The 15,675-nt window shown below is 35.6% G+C and overlaps 1 protein-coding gene and 1 pseudogene across 1 annotated transcript; both read left to right on the top strand.

Annotated features, from left to right (window-relative positions):
- The first annotated feature begins 4,307 nt into the window (after window positions 1-4,307).
- Window positions 4,308-4,760, top strand: LOC113766351 (disease resistance protein RGA2-like). The gene has a single exon (XM_027310553.1). It carries the CDS (start codon window positions 4,308-4,310, stop codon window positions 4,758-4,760), a length of 453 nt encoding a protein of 150 aa, XP_027166354.1.
- A 57-nt stretch (window positions 4,761-4,817) lies between these two features.
- On the top strand, window positions 4,818-5,849 carry LOC113766343 (annotated as a pseudogene).
- The last annotated feature ends 9,826 nt before the right edge of the window (window positions 5,850-15,675 follow it).

Raw genomic sequence — 15,675 nt, 5'->3', positions numbered from 1 at the left:
CACATCTATTTGCCTCTTTTTCTCTGTTTCACCTCATTCAACTCTATACCTCTATTTTATACACACTGCATGGTCTGGAGAAGGGCAAACTAAGATTGTATAATGAGCATGGACCAACTACTAGATGCACAATGATTCATACCAATTGTAATATGGTGGCTATAACCTGTAACTTATTTACAACAAGATGTACATTCATTCACTTGTTACATGTGACTTTGTTTCTCTCATCTTTCCCCAATTCCGCTTGATGTTTTACTTCAATACATACCCCTGGATTTTCGGATAACTACTATCTCATTATAGTCCATCACTAAAAAGTTGAATGCTCACACGCACACACATATGGTACAAATTCACTATTCTTCACAACCAATATTATGTTTTTAGTGGCTCTAATTTCATCCCTAAACCCTAAACCGATGTGCATTGGGTGACAAATGATTGGCCACAATTGAAGACGATGGTTCAGTCACGCTACCTTGGTATGCTAATACGCTTTATGTTTCACCAAACTCGGAGAGCGTAGTTACTTCTGCTATTAAGTTGCATGACTGAACCAAGTTCGTCAGATGATAAATTTCCTCTGTTTGCTTCTACCTTCACTTTGCTTCCTGTTTGCTTCTAATAGTTTGCTTCAGTTTGTTTCATAATACTTTGCTTCACGACCTTCAGATTGCTTCATAATAGTTTGCTTCACGACCTTCACTTTCAACTAAGTTTGCTTCAGTTTCCTCTCTCTTTGCTTCCTCTGTTAGCAAACAGTTCAGTCGGGCAACCACTCTCCAGTCGTTTGCTTCCTTGGTTCAGTTGTTTGCTTCTGCTATTAGGGACTCGGTGAGCACCCTTTTCGGTCGATTTTGTTTTGTGCAGCTATTTCAAAATTTCAACTCTTCCGTTTGCTCCGTCTGTTACCGTTTGGGCTAGTGCAAATTTTTTTTTGAAGCACCCATCATTTTTTAGCCTTCCTGACGTGGTTATTTCTAGTCCTCACGGTTGTGTTTGTGAGGGGACCGTTCAGGGACGGTCATCAGAATGACCGTCCCTGCCCCGTATCCTAGAAAAGATGTTTGGAAGTTCACGTGCATCCATGCTAATGGGTAATGATCTTGCGAGAAAGGTGTTGAAGGCAAAAGCTACCAAAACCTCAGCATTGAATGTTGCTCCTAATTCATTAGCTACTGCAGAGGCTTCAACTATATGGCAGGAACAAGACCAGCCGCAAATTCTAATGGAGAAGCGACGTTTGCACATTCTAATAGCAGCCCTTCTACCTCATCTGTTGCACCAGTTGTTGGAAAATCTTTTACATCTTAATATGTTATGCATTGAGTCCTATGTTCCCAGTACTTTATTTTGGTTGCAAACTTGGTTGACTTAATGCTTTTACCAAGTCTTTTGTGGCATCAGTAGTAATTGGATAGCTGTCTGGATCTTATGCAATGTTTCATAAGTCCTATCAGTAGCTATTAATCTAGTATTGCTGATGATGTAACAAAACTATGCATTCTGATGAAGAGCATTTGCATGTTTTCTCGTAATATTTATTTGCAAAAAAATATGCATTTTGGTGCAGATCTAGCATTAAGATAGATGCTTGAGTATTTCATTTGAAGTAATTTTTGGAGAATTTGGAAGATTAGTTCCCAATGTTGATGCTATGTTTGGCTGTTCTGGAGTAAGTTTCTCATGTTTGGCAAACTATGGTAATGACTAATCTCCAGGTATAGAGATGTGCATTATAATACTAAAATTTTGCAAATTTTGATTGATTTAAACTTCAATAAAAAAAAAAGATTCAAAGGATAAATTAAGTGTTCAATCACTTGGAAAAACACAATTGATCATTTTCCTAAACCATCTATGCCGAAGCATGACTAGAAGAGACCAAATTCAGATGGGTTTTTTTAGAGTGTTTTCATTGTTTAATCTTCATCCGGATGAAAAAGGCTATTTTCGGAATAAAAGTATAGACAGATAATAGCATGTGGGTCTTGAAGGACATTTTTGGGCTTTCACTTTAATTTTTGGCTGGCACTAGTAGAATCCCTAACAGTTTTAGACGGTAGGGTGGCTTTTGTTAAACAGTAATAAATTTGAAGGGGGTATCAGTTATTTTTTGAGACTGCAGGGATTGATTGGTAGTTTGGCCTAACCTTAGGGGAGGTAAATGTAATTAACCCAAAATTGAATGGAAAAGTGACCGGAGACTAAAAGGGATCATTTTTATTTGTTAGGGATTAAAATTGATCATTTTTATTTTGAGGGACTAGATTTTCACATCGATGATATGTGAGGGACAAGCAGTGCAATTCTACTTATTTTACCATGTTGTATCTCACATCTACTCAATAATGTTGATTTGAGGAGGCATATTTTTTATAATACAATCATCTTGAATTTAATTAACAAGTTGAGATTTTTTTTTTAAATAAAAGTGAAGTATTTTGGGAACTTAGTTTTTGATTTTCTCCAAATTAAAAAAATGCTATATTTAGCAATTGTTGTCATTTACACTTTATTGTCAAGACCAACTTTTATCAATGTAAAATTAGTGTCATTAATAGTAATTGAAGTTCCATTAGCATTACTTTATCTAGACATATATATTTAATCTAAGTAATAGAATAAATTAGTTAACTCTTAGGGGTATTAATATATTTTTGACATCACTATTACACAATGTTAAAATTGACTAATGGTTTAGGGGATCAAATAAGAAAAAATAACTTTAGGAAATAAAGAGCAAAAGTGGCTATACCTTAGGGGGAGATTTTGTGATTAACCTTTATAATGCGACACAATTTTTTTACATATTTTATGAAGTTACATGAAAAATAAAAAAAATTTATACTAATTTTAAAGTGTATAAAACACACAAGATTTTTAAATGATAGGCACAATCGTGTAGTATACAGGTATATTATGAGTGCTTACTAAATGTAATACTAAGTTTCAATCATTAATAAAAAAAATCTTAGTATTATTTCAAATAAACTTCCTAATACTAGTTTGCTATAATTTTTTAAAATAAAATAGTAAATTCGTGCCATAAACTAGTAAGTTTTGATCATTAATCACATTTACTATGTTATCAACAAGATTTACTATATCTATAGAAACTTGCTATTATTTGAACTAAACTTACTTTCTAAAAAGTAAGTTGGGGACATAAAGTAGTAATTTATTCCTAAAAAGAAGTAAGTTTCATATCTCAATTTACTTTTTGAGACATAAAAGTTTTATTACATTAACTTATTATTTTAGATGAGAACCTTTATACCAAAATTTTGAGGCATTATTTTATTTAGGTGGATAAGTTGAATAGATAATCAAATAGTTGCTAAAAGTGTGACAACTGTAAAGATTATTTCCCAAATTTTTAGGCATGATCTTGTTCAAGTGTATGGATCTAACAGGTAATCAAACGGTCGTTAAAAGTATGACAACTTATAATACCGGGTAAAAACTATTTTGTTGCATTTCCCATAAATAAAATGTCAAAAGCCAGCATTCCCTTGTGTCATTCACTCCATTTGAACAAAGAGACCCGACCATCAAGATAATTTCCAGCACCACAAGCCCCAGCATTGATTGAGAAATTTCAAGTGAAAATGGAAAACAATTTCTGTGGAAAGAAAAAAAAGCATTGAACTTTCTGGTTAAACTTTATTGGTGGACCAAATCTGAATCATCTTCTTCATTCTTCACTAGCATTTGCACTACTAGCTTCCTAGAAAGGACTAATTTTTAGCTCTAAAACCTCTCCTTCTTTGTCTACTTAACAAAATCCATCTTGAGTCAGCAGACTATATCCATATTCAAGCAACAAAAATGGCGATGCTATTGTTGGTGCTACGGTCCAGGTTCTCTTGGAGAAGGCACTTTCCCTTGCCACCATGGTTCGAAGTCTCGGCCGAGACCGAGACGACTCGGCCGAGTCGTCACCGTCTCGGCCCCTACCGATACGATACCGTGACGAAACGATACCGAGATACTTGACTCGCCGAGAAATCGGCCGAGACGTCACTGCGACGGATTGACTCGGCCGAGTCACACCGAATCACTCCGAGTTATCCTGAGTCAAGATGAGAAATCGGCCGAGTTACACCGTGACGGATTGACTTGGCCATTTCTTTTGCTATTTTTTATTATTTTTGTTTAGCATACTTTTTTTTATATTATTAACAATTTTTAGAATATTAAATACTTTAAAATTTGCGTCTCACCGAGACCGTGACCGATATGCCGAGACCGATGTGGAACGTTCCGGGCCGCGACCATGACCGCGACCGCGACTTTGAACCATGCTTGCCACTGATAGGATTGGTTTGGTGTTTGGTTTCAAGGATGAGTTAGAAAGCATGAGAGAATCTATAGTCATGATCCAAGCGCTCTTGGCTGATGCTGATAATAAACAAAGCCATAACAAGGCAGTGCAACTTTGGCTCAGGAGGCTTGAGGGAGTGGCTTTTGATGCTGATCATATGTTGGACGAGCTCCACTATGAAACTCTTCGTCACAAGGTGGTGAAGTACAGAAACCAACAAGTTAAGGGGAGTAAGGTCTGCTTCTTCTTCTCCTTCTCTTACACTAGAATAGTTTTTCAATGGAGAATGGCTTCCATGGTCAGGGACATCAACATGAAATTCAAAAAGATCAACAAAGGAGCACAAGATTTTGGGCTAAACACCAGGCACCAAATTGATGCAGCCCTCCCACCAACTGCATCTAGAATTACAACAAATCGACAGACTTAATCTATTGTGCCTCCATATGTTGTTGGAAGAACCAATGATGAATCAAGGATAGTGCAGATGTTGCTGAGCTCATCTGAATATGTTGTTCCTGTTACTCCCATTGTTGGCATGGGAGGGCTAGGTAAAACTACTCTAGCCAAATTAATCTACAACAATCCAAAAATCGATGAGCATTTTGACAAAAAACTTTGGGTTTGTGTCTCTGACAAATTTGAAGTGATTGAGTTGTTCAAACTCATTTTAGAATCAATGACGGGAACAACAATTCAATTGTCTAGTAGGGACGCCATTGTTCAAGAAATTCAGAGAGTACTAGAGGGGAAAATATGCTTGCTAGTTCTTGATGATGTGTGGAACGAAAACGAAACATTGTGGGATGACTTTTTTGATTCTTTGGTGGGACTTATCCCCACAAATGGAAGTAGATGTCTTGTAACTACTTGTTCAGAACAAGTCACTATCAGTTAGGAAAGTTATCCGATGATGATTGCTGGTCTATCCTGACAAGAAAAGCAAGTAAGAATGGAGAACTATCCCAAGAATTGATTGTCATGAAACAACAAATTTTGAGAAGATGCAGTGGTCTACCACTAGCTGCAAGCGTGCTAGGAGGTTTGCTACGCGTAACAAGAGAAGATGAATGGCTTTCAATTGTCAAGAAAAAGCTTTTGACTATAAAGGAAGATGGAAACAGTGTCCAGCAAATACTTAAGTTGAGCTTCGACAATTTGCCAACTTCTTCCATTAAAACATGTTTTGCATATTGTTCTGTATTTCCTAAGGATGCTACAATGCAAAAGAATCTCCTAATTGAACTTTGGATGGCTGAGGGTTTTCTCCAACCGTGTCTTAATGATCAGTCAACAATGGAGGACATAGGCGATCAGTATATCAGAATTTTCTTGCAAGCTTCCTTATTAGAAGAAGGAAAATATCATGGGGACGCACATCATAAAATGCATGATCTGGTACATGACCTAGCAGAAATAATCTCAACATCTAAGCTGGAAAATGGTGAAATGGACAATCATAATCAAGTCCGCTACCTTGCATTGAACTCATACGATGGGATGACTGTAAAGATTGTGAGAGAGATGTCAATCTCAGTTCGCACACTGTTTCTAAAGGACAAATCTTTTGACATGTTACCCAAGTTCAAGAACTTGTATGTTCTAAATTTGGATGGTGCTTACCTCAAGGAGCTACCTACATCCATTGGTGAACTAATCCACTTACGATTTCTTCTAACCTGCATTGGAATTAAAACTTTGCCAGAATCAGTTTGCAAGCTTTATTGTTTGCAAACTTTGAGAGTTGAAAATATAAAGGACCTTCCAAAAGGAGTGAGCAATCTAATTAGCTTGAGACATCTGTACTTTAATCGTGAAGCTATCCAAATGCCATTGGAGATGGGACGATTGACTTGTCTTCAAACGCTGAAGTTCTTTAATGTAGGTGAAGAGAAAGGTCGTCAAATTGAAGAGCTTCAGCACTTAAAAGACCTGAAAGGCGAACTGGTGACAAGGAATCTTGAACTTGTAAATGGTAAAGAAGCAGCTAAAGGAGCAAATTTATATGGGAAGCCAAATCTGTTGGAGTTGAAATTGAAATGGAATAGCAGGAACAGAGAAGGTGCCAACTGTGATGAAGATGTATTGGAAGGCCTCCAACCTCGCTCAAATCTGAAAGAGTTAGAAGTTATTCTATTCATGGGTGATAAATTTTCACAATGTTTGATGAATTTATCAACAACTGTCAACAAGTTAGTAGACTTGAGGCTAATAAATTGCAAAAGATGCAGAGAAGTACCTGATGCACTAGGGCAACTGCCATTCCTCCAAAATCTCAAGTTCGTGGGACTACCAAATGTAAAAGCTATTGGGCCTTCATTCTATGAGATTACTAGTGGTGAATAACCAATAGCAATGTCATCTAGAAGATTGTTTCCGGTGCTTAACACTCTCCACCTAGAGGACATGGGGAAATTGGAAGAATGGATGGAACCAGAAGGAGTTGCTGTTGATGTGTTTCCTATGCTTGAGAAATTATTCATTACGGGTTGCCCTCAACTGGCCAATGTTCCAAGTCAGTTTCCAAGCCTACGAAATTTAACAATAGAGCAAAATGATCATGTTTCCGTGGTAAAAAAGATTCTTACTAAAGTAACAAATCCCTCACAGCTTAAAATATTTACTCTAACTGGTGTGGCTGGACTGACATGTCTCATGGATGTGACTCACAATCATCATCAGCTTAAAAATTTAACATCTCTTACATTGGTGAAATGTCCCAATTTTACAAGTTTTAAGGGTTGCGGCACTTCTCTTGAGTCTTTGACAATAACTGATTGTGACAGTTTGAGGAAACTGCCGGAATCTCTCGGTACAATCCAATCATTGCAGTGCCTTCCCGTCTCTTTATAAGTTGACTATTACTGATTGTGAAGGGTTGATAAGCATCATGCTAGAGGCCACCATGTCTCTTCGTAAGTTGACTATTACTGATTGTGAAGGGTTGATAAGCATTATGCTCGAGGCGTGTCTGTCTCTGAGTCATCTTTGTGTGAATGACTGCCCTAATTTGGTCTCCTTTCCAATGGTTGAACGCTTGTGATAGGGTGTTAATTGTTGGTTATTTTATTATTAATTTCCCCTTTGTCCTTGCCAAATATTGTTTTAATTATTAATATTTACTTATATTTGGTATTTGGATTTAATTTCAGGAAATGGAACAGAAACTACAAAAAAGGAAGGACTTTCTGAGCAATTTACTGCACACATGGGAGTCTTCTGCAAGGCTCACTCAACGTGGCCCACAAGAGAGGAAACAAATGGATTTCCCTTTGGCCCTTATTGAGCTGATGAAGAAAGGGCTATGAGAGCCCTAGGAACCGAGGAAACAAAAAGAAAATTGAGCCGCAGCTTTTGTATTCTTTCCTTGGCTTTCAATTTTGGTGGGGAGCACGGAGTAGGAAGCATTATGTCATTGTTCCCTTTGGCTTTAAAAAGAAGGGAAAAATGCACTTTTCATCCTCAAAATTTGGGTTGTTGACCATTTTCATCCTCAAAGTTTCACTCAAAACACATTCAATCCTCAAAGTTACGTAATTTTGGCCAATTAAGGACAATTGACGGGAATCGGCAAATTTATCGTTAGAACCAACTGTAAACCCAACAAAAAATGGGTAAAACCAAATGGGGCCACATTCCCCACCTTGATCACAAATCGGGCAATCTAACGGATCATCAAAATCAATACACAACCAACAGGCAACCAAACAAAATGTTTTTTCCCCCTCTCCTTTGTCCTTGGCAACTGCCGAAGAAAATTTAATCACAGCTAAAAAGTATAACTCTCCATAACAGAATAGTCCATGCCTCAAAATTAAGCAATTAGTTTCTCAAAGAATGCAACATCCAGCTCAAGCTCAACGTAAGCAAACAATTTTTTCTTTTTCTTTTCTTAAATTATAAAGCACCAATCCTCACACATTAACATTAAACCCTAAAGTCCACATTTTTCTCATATTAAGTAGCAAAAAATCTAAATTTTTTGTTCGTAATAAATCCATTTTAGCAATAAAGTCAACAAAAAATTAATTCAATTATCAACTAGTTTAGTTTACCAGGAGAGCCAGCATAGCGCAAGAGGCGATAGGCTTGGCGGACTTTTCAACTTCAACGAGGCACATACGGCAATTTCCGGCAATAGAGAGGCGGCTATGGTAGCAAAAACGAGGAATGTCGACGCTGGCGATCTCGCAGGCTTGAAGGACCGTCATACCCTTAGGGATTTTAACTGGATATCCATCTATGAAGACTTCGGTAGCGTCTTCCGGGTTGGGGAAGTGGACTCGGGCCCCGCCGACGGGAGTTCTCTTGGGAAGATCTGGGGGGGAGAATCGGGCTGGGCTTGGGCTGCTTCAGCATTTTGGAGCTCACTAGTGGAGATGATGGAGCGGCGGAGAAGAGGAGTGAAGTTTCCTGGCTGGAGTTTTCCGAATCGCAGGAGAGTCCGGGAGGCGAGTAAACCCAGCCCCATTTTTTGGGTTTTATTGCTATCTCAGATGGACAGGATAACAATGAAATGCGTAGTTTTTCGATTTCTCTTCTTTGCTGAAAATTGAAATTGAGCTGAGAAAGACTGTGGAATGATTCTGAGGTGCGTGGTTTATCTGTGGAATTCACACGCAGCTATTGGTGGGGAACGGGATCGGTTAATAAATGACTTGGTTATCAAACCATGGGTTTTTCAGGTTGATGAACCATGTGATATTCCGAGCTTTAATAGTAGAGCTTTAATTTAGCTAACTAATTTTGGTCCTTCGGTTTTACCCATTTTTGTTGGGTTTAACGATAAATTTGCCAATTCCCGTCAATTGTCCTTAATTGGCCAAAATTACGTTACTTTGAGGATGAAATGTGTTTTGAGTGAAACTTTGAGGATGAAAATGGTCAACGACCCAAACTTTGAGGATGAAAAGTGCATTTTTCCCTAAAAAGAAAAGCGTAGAGAAGGTTTTGGGATGAATACTTTTTATCTTTAGTTCTTATCGAAGCTTTAGGATAGTTTTTAGTTTTTTCGTTTCTTTCTTGGCTCTTTTGATGGCCTGGACCTCAGTGGAATTACTTGAAGATTTTCTCATGAGGCGTGGCTAAGTTTGTCTAGTCAAGAGCAACGGAGGATTTGGTTCTACTAAATTTGTGAGATCGAATTAGTTTTTATTTATTCCCATTATTCACTGGTATTTGTCTATCTTCTGCTTTATGTTCATATGGTTGTTTTATTATTCGATTATCCAGGGCCCGGATTCTAGATTAATTCAATAACTTGAAGCCAATTAGGGTAGTTAAATCCGTAATTGTTTAATTATTCTAAACTGGTGGCAACTGGCATGATTGGGTTTGTGTCAGGGAGATAGGCATGCTAACTTAAAGAGACCCTCGTAGCGTGTTGATTGGTTAGAATTAGGCTCTTCTAATTATTCATGCAATTAGGGAATTGAACTTCTATGGTCGTACCTAGGGTTATTTCCTTATTAGAGAAATAGTCAACGGTCGTACCTTGGCTATCGACAAATTGAGGAAGAGTTGGTTGTTTATCGCGTGTATGACACCTATAACTAATTTATCAGATAGTAACTGGAATAATCCTTGCATCTGTGATCGAATTAAGTGAACCATCTCCGAAGTTGTCTCTTGGCTAGAGTTCGTCCATTATTATTTTTATTGTGATAATTAGTTATTTGAGTTGTAGTTATTTTATTTTAATTAATTTATTCCAAGTAATTTAGTTACTATCATTTTCAAAACCCCCCATATCTGGAACTTGAGAAGAAATTAAATTATTCCCAGTCCCTGTGGATTCGACCCTGCTTACCGCTATATACAGAATTTGTATTTTATTTAAGCAGGTATTTATTATTGCACAGGTTTGACGCCTGTCAGCTTGCATGAGAGTCCTAATCTAGAACGGGTCTGTTTAAGGAATTGTCCCAAATTAATGACTACACCCAAAGCATTTGCTTCTCTTACTTGCTTACGGGAGTTGGAGGTCGGTCCCTTTTCAGATGATTCTTCAACCAACAATGAATTTGATTGGTTAGGGTTAAAATCTTCATCACAATTGTGAACGCTCTATTTATCTGGGATGCCTTATGCAGAGTTTTTGCCAGCTCAAGTCCAATACTTGACTAGTTTGATTCGTTTACATCTACATGGATTTGGAGGAATGGAAGCATTACCAGATTGGATTGGGAACCTTGCATCTCTCGCATACTTATCTTTATATGATTGTGAAAAGCTTCGGTATCTCGCTTCAGAAGCTGCCATGAAGCGCCTCACCAAATTAAGCTTACTATGTATATGTGGTTGTCCTCTGTTAAAGGAACGATGCAATCCTCATTGCGGCCCTGACTCAGAGTGGTCCAAGATTTCTCATATTGAGACAATGGAATGTGATGAACTTAGAGATTATTTTAACTTTCATTTGATTTGAAACTCGACCATCTCTTTCTTCTTCTTAATTTGCTGAAATAATTTTGAAGTTGCGTACTTTTTTGTTCCCTTCTAAATTTGAAGAGATTCTTTATGACTATTCTAGTTAATCTCTTTCTTTGATTTTTATCATGAAAAATCTTTAGAAGCTAGTATTTCTTACACCTGAGAAACTAAAATCGACAACATTATTAAATTACTAAAGTGCTTTATTATTATTTGACCTTTAACCTCTATTGTTTCATTGCTGCATTGTATTTGTCACCAGGGAAAAATGAAGAAACATCTGATAATGTTATTGGTAATTCAACTGATTAATGTTCCCTTTCTTCTCTGCCATTTAGCTTTATCCACCGCATCTATTTGCCATTTTAGATTGTATATAATTGCTAAGATCATCTCATGCACCATACATCTGAGGGGGTACAGGGGATGACTAAAATTGCTGTGTATTTTCATCTCTTGAAAGTGCATTTTTTAGTTTACATCTGATCTGATATGCACCTGATTGTAACCCTTTTGGTCTTGGACTAAGAATGCTACTTTTCTTCTCACTGTAGCACTTTGAATGCTTCAATGCATGCAGTTTTAAATTCTCAGATTTTAATACTATTGTTATTACTGTAAGCAAGGAACTACCTAAGGACTACATTAAGTGTGAGTTCCTGAATGACTGATTGGTTAATCCTTCGATACAACCTGTTGCAGCATCTTATGTGGTGTATTTGTGTGCCTTTATGCAAACACTTTTATTTACTAGTAATAGTTTACGTGCTTTGCACGTGATTATAATATCTTAAAATATATTATTCTTTAGATACTAAAAAAATTTTATGAAATTTTGATCACTAACATCATAATATAGTATTTTTATATTATTTATTTTTTTAAGCTAGTTACTTTTAAAATTTTTATTAAATGAAAAGAGACAGAAAATATTCCAATGTAGTTGACATATCCCTTAGAATTAAATTTGAAATCATGAATCAAACACTTTTTGATTTATAGCTTGAACTCTAACATAGCAAATATCATCATGTTTTACCAAAATTATTGTATATTCATGATTCTATTGCATATAAACCACAATCATCACAATTTTTACAAGCGAAGAATATAAATAGACATACATGTAATTTGAATTCTTTGTATTATGTCAATTCTATTTCTATCAATAATGGAGTATAAATGTTCCATCATGTAAAGTTTTTTTGGCTTATATATTCTAACAATTGGAAATTTATAGATAGAGATAGTTGAAACTTTTTTATTTTCCTTTTCTTTTATTCATGTTTTTAGCACAATACAATGCGAAACAAAAGCAACAAGTCTACTTTTTTCATATGAGCACAATATTTTTTATTTTAGTATTATTTTTTTGATGATCATGGAATTAGAATGAGAATTGTGGTCAATTAATAATTTTAATATTAAGTTTTTTGTATATTGCAGTGTTTTAGTTTTTAATTGCCAACTTTTAATCCATAACTGCTATCATTATTATCAATTATTGGAATGTACTAAATCTATCTAATTACAATTGTCATCATAAATGAAATTTAATTAATTTTAAAGTTTTCATTTCATAACCGCTTCCATTATTCACTAATATTGCAATACAATAAATATATCTAATCATTAGAAAAATAAGGGTATTTTGGACATCACTACAAACAAATTTGGATATCATTTTGAGTTTATCATTCTCCATTTTAAATTTACTCTTATAATAATTCTTATTTTATCATTGGAAATAGTTTCTGACTTGATGAATGGATTTGATTTGCTCAAACCAATACAAATGAAGCATTACCATATTATTGTAAATAACAATGTTTGTCTTCTCTTGGATATCAGTGATATGGATGTTATCCTTGGTATTATTTGAATTGTATTTTAGCTTTTTAATTCATTTGATATTTACTTTATGTCATTTTATAAATAGTTTTCAAATTTTTTTCAATTTTTCTTGTTTCGATCGGTTGCTATTAATGATAACAGTGATTCGTATGGTGCTATTTCAGATTTCTTTTTTCTAGTTTAATAATGCTATTTCAGTTATAAAGGTGTCATCATTTTTTGTATATTGAATTTCAATTGGGTGTAACATGAAAAATTCTTGATATTGGTAAAAAGTACATAGTTTTAAAATTTACTCGCGATATTTGTATGAAGATATACATATGAATAAGGATTTTCTTGTCCTTGTTTCTCCATTTTCTAGAGAGTATTTATTTTTTTAAAATTGATTTTTTTTTAAGAATCTCAACTAATGACTAATGAGGAATTTTTCATACTTCAATCAAAAAATTTTGATACGTATAATAATTTGAGATGGAGTCCAAGGGTAGATAAATAGTTTTTAATGAGCAATTTTTAATTCTAATTACCAATACTATTAAAATGTAATCAATTGGAGTGTTTTATTTCTTTTAATTAGTGCCATATTAAAATGCAATAATTCTAATTAAAAGACATGAGGGTAATTTAGGGATAACAAAAACTAAGATAAAAAAGTGCTTACACTTGCACTCCCTAAAGCCAACATTCATACTTTTTATATAGTAATGATAATGATAATGATAATGATATTATTATGTGCTACATGATGCCCTGAGTTTAAGTATTCTGTTCTGCAGTAATCAAATCTGTAGTGGATCTTGCTGACTAAAATCAATATGCAATTGTCTTTTTAGGTGGTATGAGTCCTATTTGGAAAAAATCCTGTTGCTGTTGGACTGAAAAGTTCTTGACTGCCATCTGCTTTTCTTTTGTGTCGATAAGTCTTAGATCTTTGCTGTGGCTTTGATGCCTTCACACTTCTAATCAGCTCTGGCTCTTGGTATCCATGATATGAGGTACATTCCTGTTACTAAGCACAAAACGACTTTGTTTTGCTTCTTTGTAAAGATTTTTTTGATAGTTATGTGAGTCGATCTTTAGTCGTGGAGAAATGTTGGCACATGTTGTGATTTCGATGTTAGCAGGTGTCTCCATGGTCCTTGCCTGTTTATTTATTATTCTTTTAATGTTAGGCGAGGTAGTTAACAACTCTCAATGCCATGGGGCGGGGTGGGTTTGCTAAGTGATTGAGAAGGATATACTCTTAGTTACTACAGAATTTCTTCCTCCTGACTTTATCTCTCTCAAAAGCCATTGTCACAATGACATTCCGATGATTTATGGTTAATAAACTGACTATTAGAAGCCATAAACTGGAAAGACTTGTGCTCAAAATTTTTTCCAAGGTTTAAATAGGCACTAATATGAGAGATTTAAAACATGTATGTTTGTCTCGTTTGTAGCATGACATTGATTACCAGATTTCGGAAGTTGATCTACTACCATAAATTTCTGCAATTCTTTTATGATTGACATAATCATAAACTTGAGACTCTGGATAGTCGGACACCTCTTGTAAATGCATCAGTCATTCAGAAATCATATGACATGGCAGTTGGCACAGGTAATTTTCCTTTATTATATAGTGAGGCCAGCAACTCGTGGCCTTGGTCCATTTTCCAGCTTTTGTGAGTGCAATGTGATTTTGTGGTCTCTTGCTGGTAACATGAGATTTTGTTATTTTGCGGTCTCTTGCTTTGCTTGAGCTACAGATTACCCATCTTTATGTCTGAGTTCACAATCTGTAATTGTTTAGTATATGATTAGATGCAATTACAAACTTTAAACTTTATTGTTCAACCCATGCTGTCCTGAGTTTGAGAGTTTTGATTTTCAGTGGTCAGAGGGTCAAAGCGCAACTGGATATGTTGCTGGCTCTTACTCCTCAAGTATGGAGGCTGAACCTGTGAATATCCCATGCATCCTTTTTGATACATATAATCAGAATTCGATACTTCTGGAAATGGCACTCCCCCTAGGTTCTCTGTGTTTAGATAGCCATAAGTGGTTTTTGTACTTTGACACTTTCAATCAACTCAAGCTTTTGCCGCCATTAATCAGGTATTGATTTACTTTTTTTTTAACTCAAAATTTGCTTAAGTCCACCGGACTGCTCTTTTTTCAAGCAGCTAGTATATTGGTTGAATGAAAAATGTGGAGTGTATCATGATTGCTTAACGTTTGTTATCTGGCTTCTGCAATTACTAAGCCTTTTTTTTTTGTTTTGTGTATTCTGTTCCCTCAGTTCCCTCTCTAGAAATTCACAACTGTTCCATGAAAGGGGACTGAGGGTAGGGCAGAACCTCCCTTTTATTTCATAAAGCACTACGGAGTTTCTTTCCTTTTTGACATCTCTCTCAAAAAACTTAGCAACTGCAAATATGGTATCAATTCTTACGACCTTCTCATTATTTCTGTGCAAAAGCAACGGAAAGAAATCCTCACTTCTACTGCATTTATAGAGCAAAAAAGTCATGGAACTGCCTGAAGTCATTTCTTATTCTTATTAGTGGCGACATGCTTTCCTGAGTTAAAGAGTTCTCTTTACTGCAACATGATTTTTTTTTCTGCCTTATGTTTCTCTGGAAATCCCGAACAGCCAGATATCTCAGAATTTATATTGGGAGATTTACAGTGTCATGTCCCAGTTCCTGAACGATACTATGTTTTTTTTTGCTCTATTGTGTTATGATTAGATGCATTTGCATACTGAGAATCTAGATTGGTTAGCAGCCTACTAATATAGGCAGCAAAACCATTCTCTATTGCATCACCTTTTCATTGCCTGTCTTCACTTTTAGTTCTAATGTACCCTGTTTTCTTCAATCACCAAAGCAAATTAAGAAACAGCTTGTTGGATGATTAACTATTCAACTCCGGTTATGCTTCTTTTCTTCTTTACAGTTCAATTTTATTCATAATTCATCCCATCAGTCTGGTATCTCGAACTGTAATGAAAACTAAAATCAGCTCGAGCTCTTTAAACTTCACGTTGCCTTGGTTGCTGTAAATTTCAC

The sequence above is a fragment of the Coffea eugenioides genome, chromosome 1 (assembly GCF_003713205.1).
Source record: "Coffea eugenioides isolate CCC68of chromosome 1, Ceug_1.0, whole genome shotgun sequence".
Taxonomy (NCBI): domain Eukaryota; kingdom Viridiplantae; phylum Streptophyta; class Magnoliopsida; order Gentianales; family Rubiaceae; genus Coffea; species Coffea eugenioides.
The sequence above is the reverse complement of the archived record's forward strand: the minus strand, read 5'-3'. Positions and strand labels throughout refer to the sequence as shown.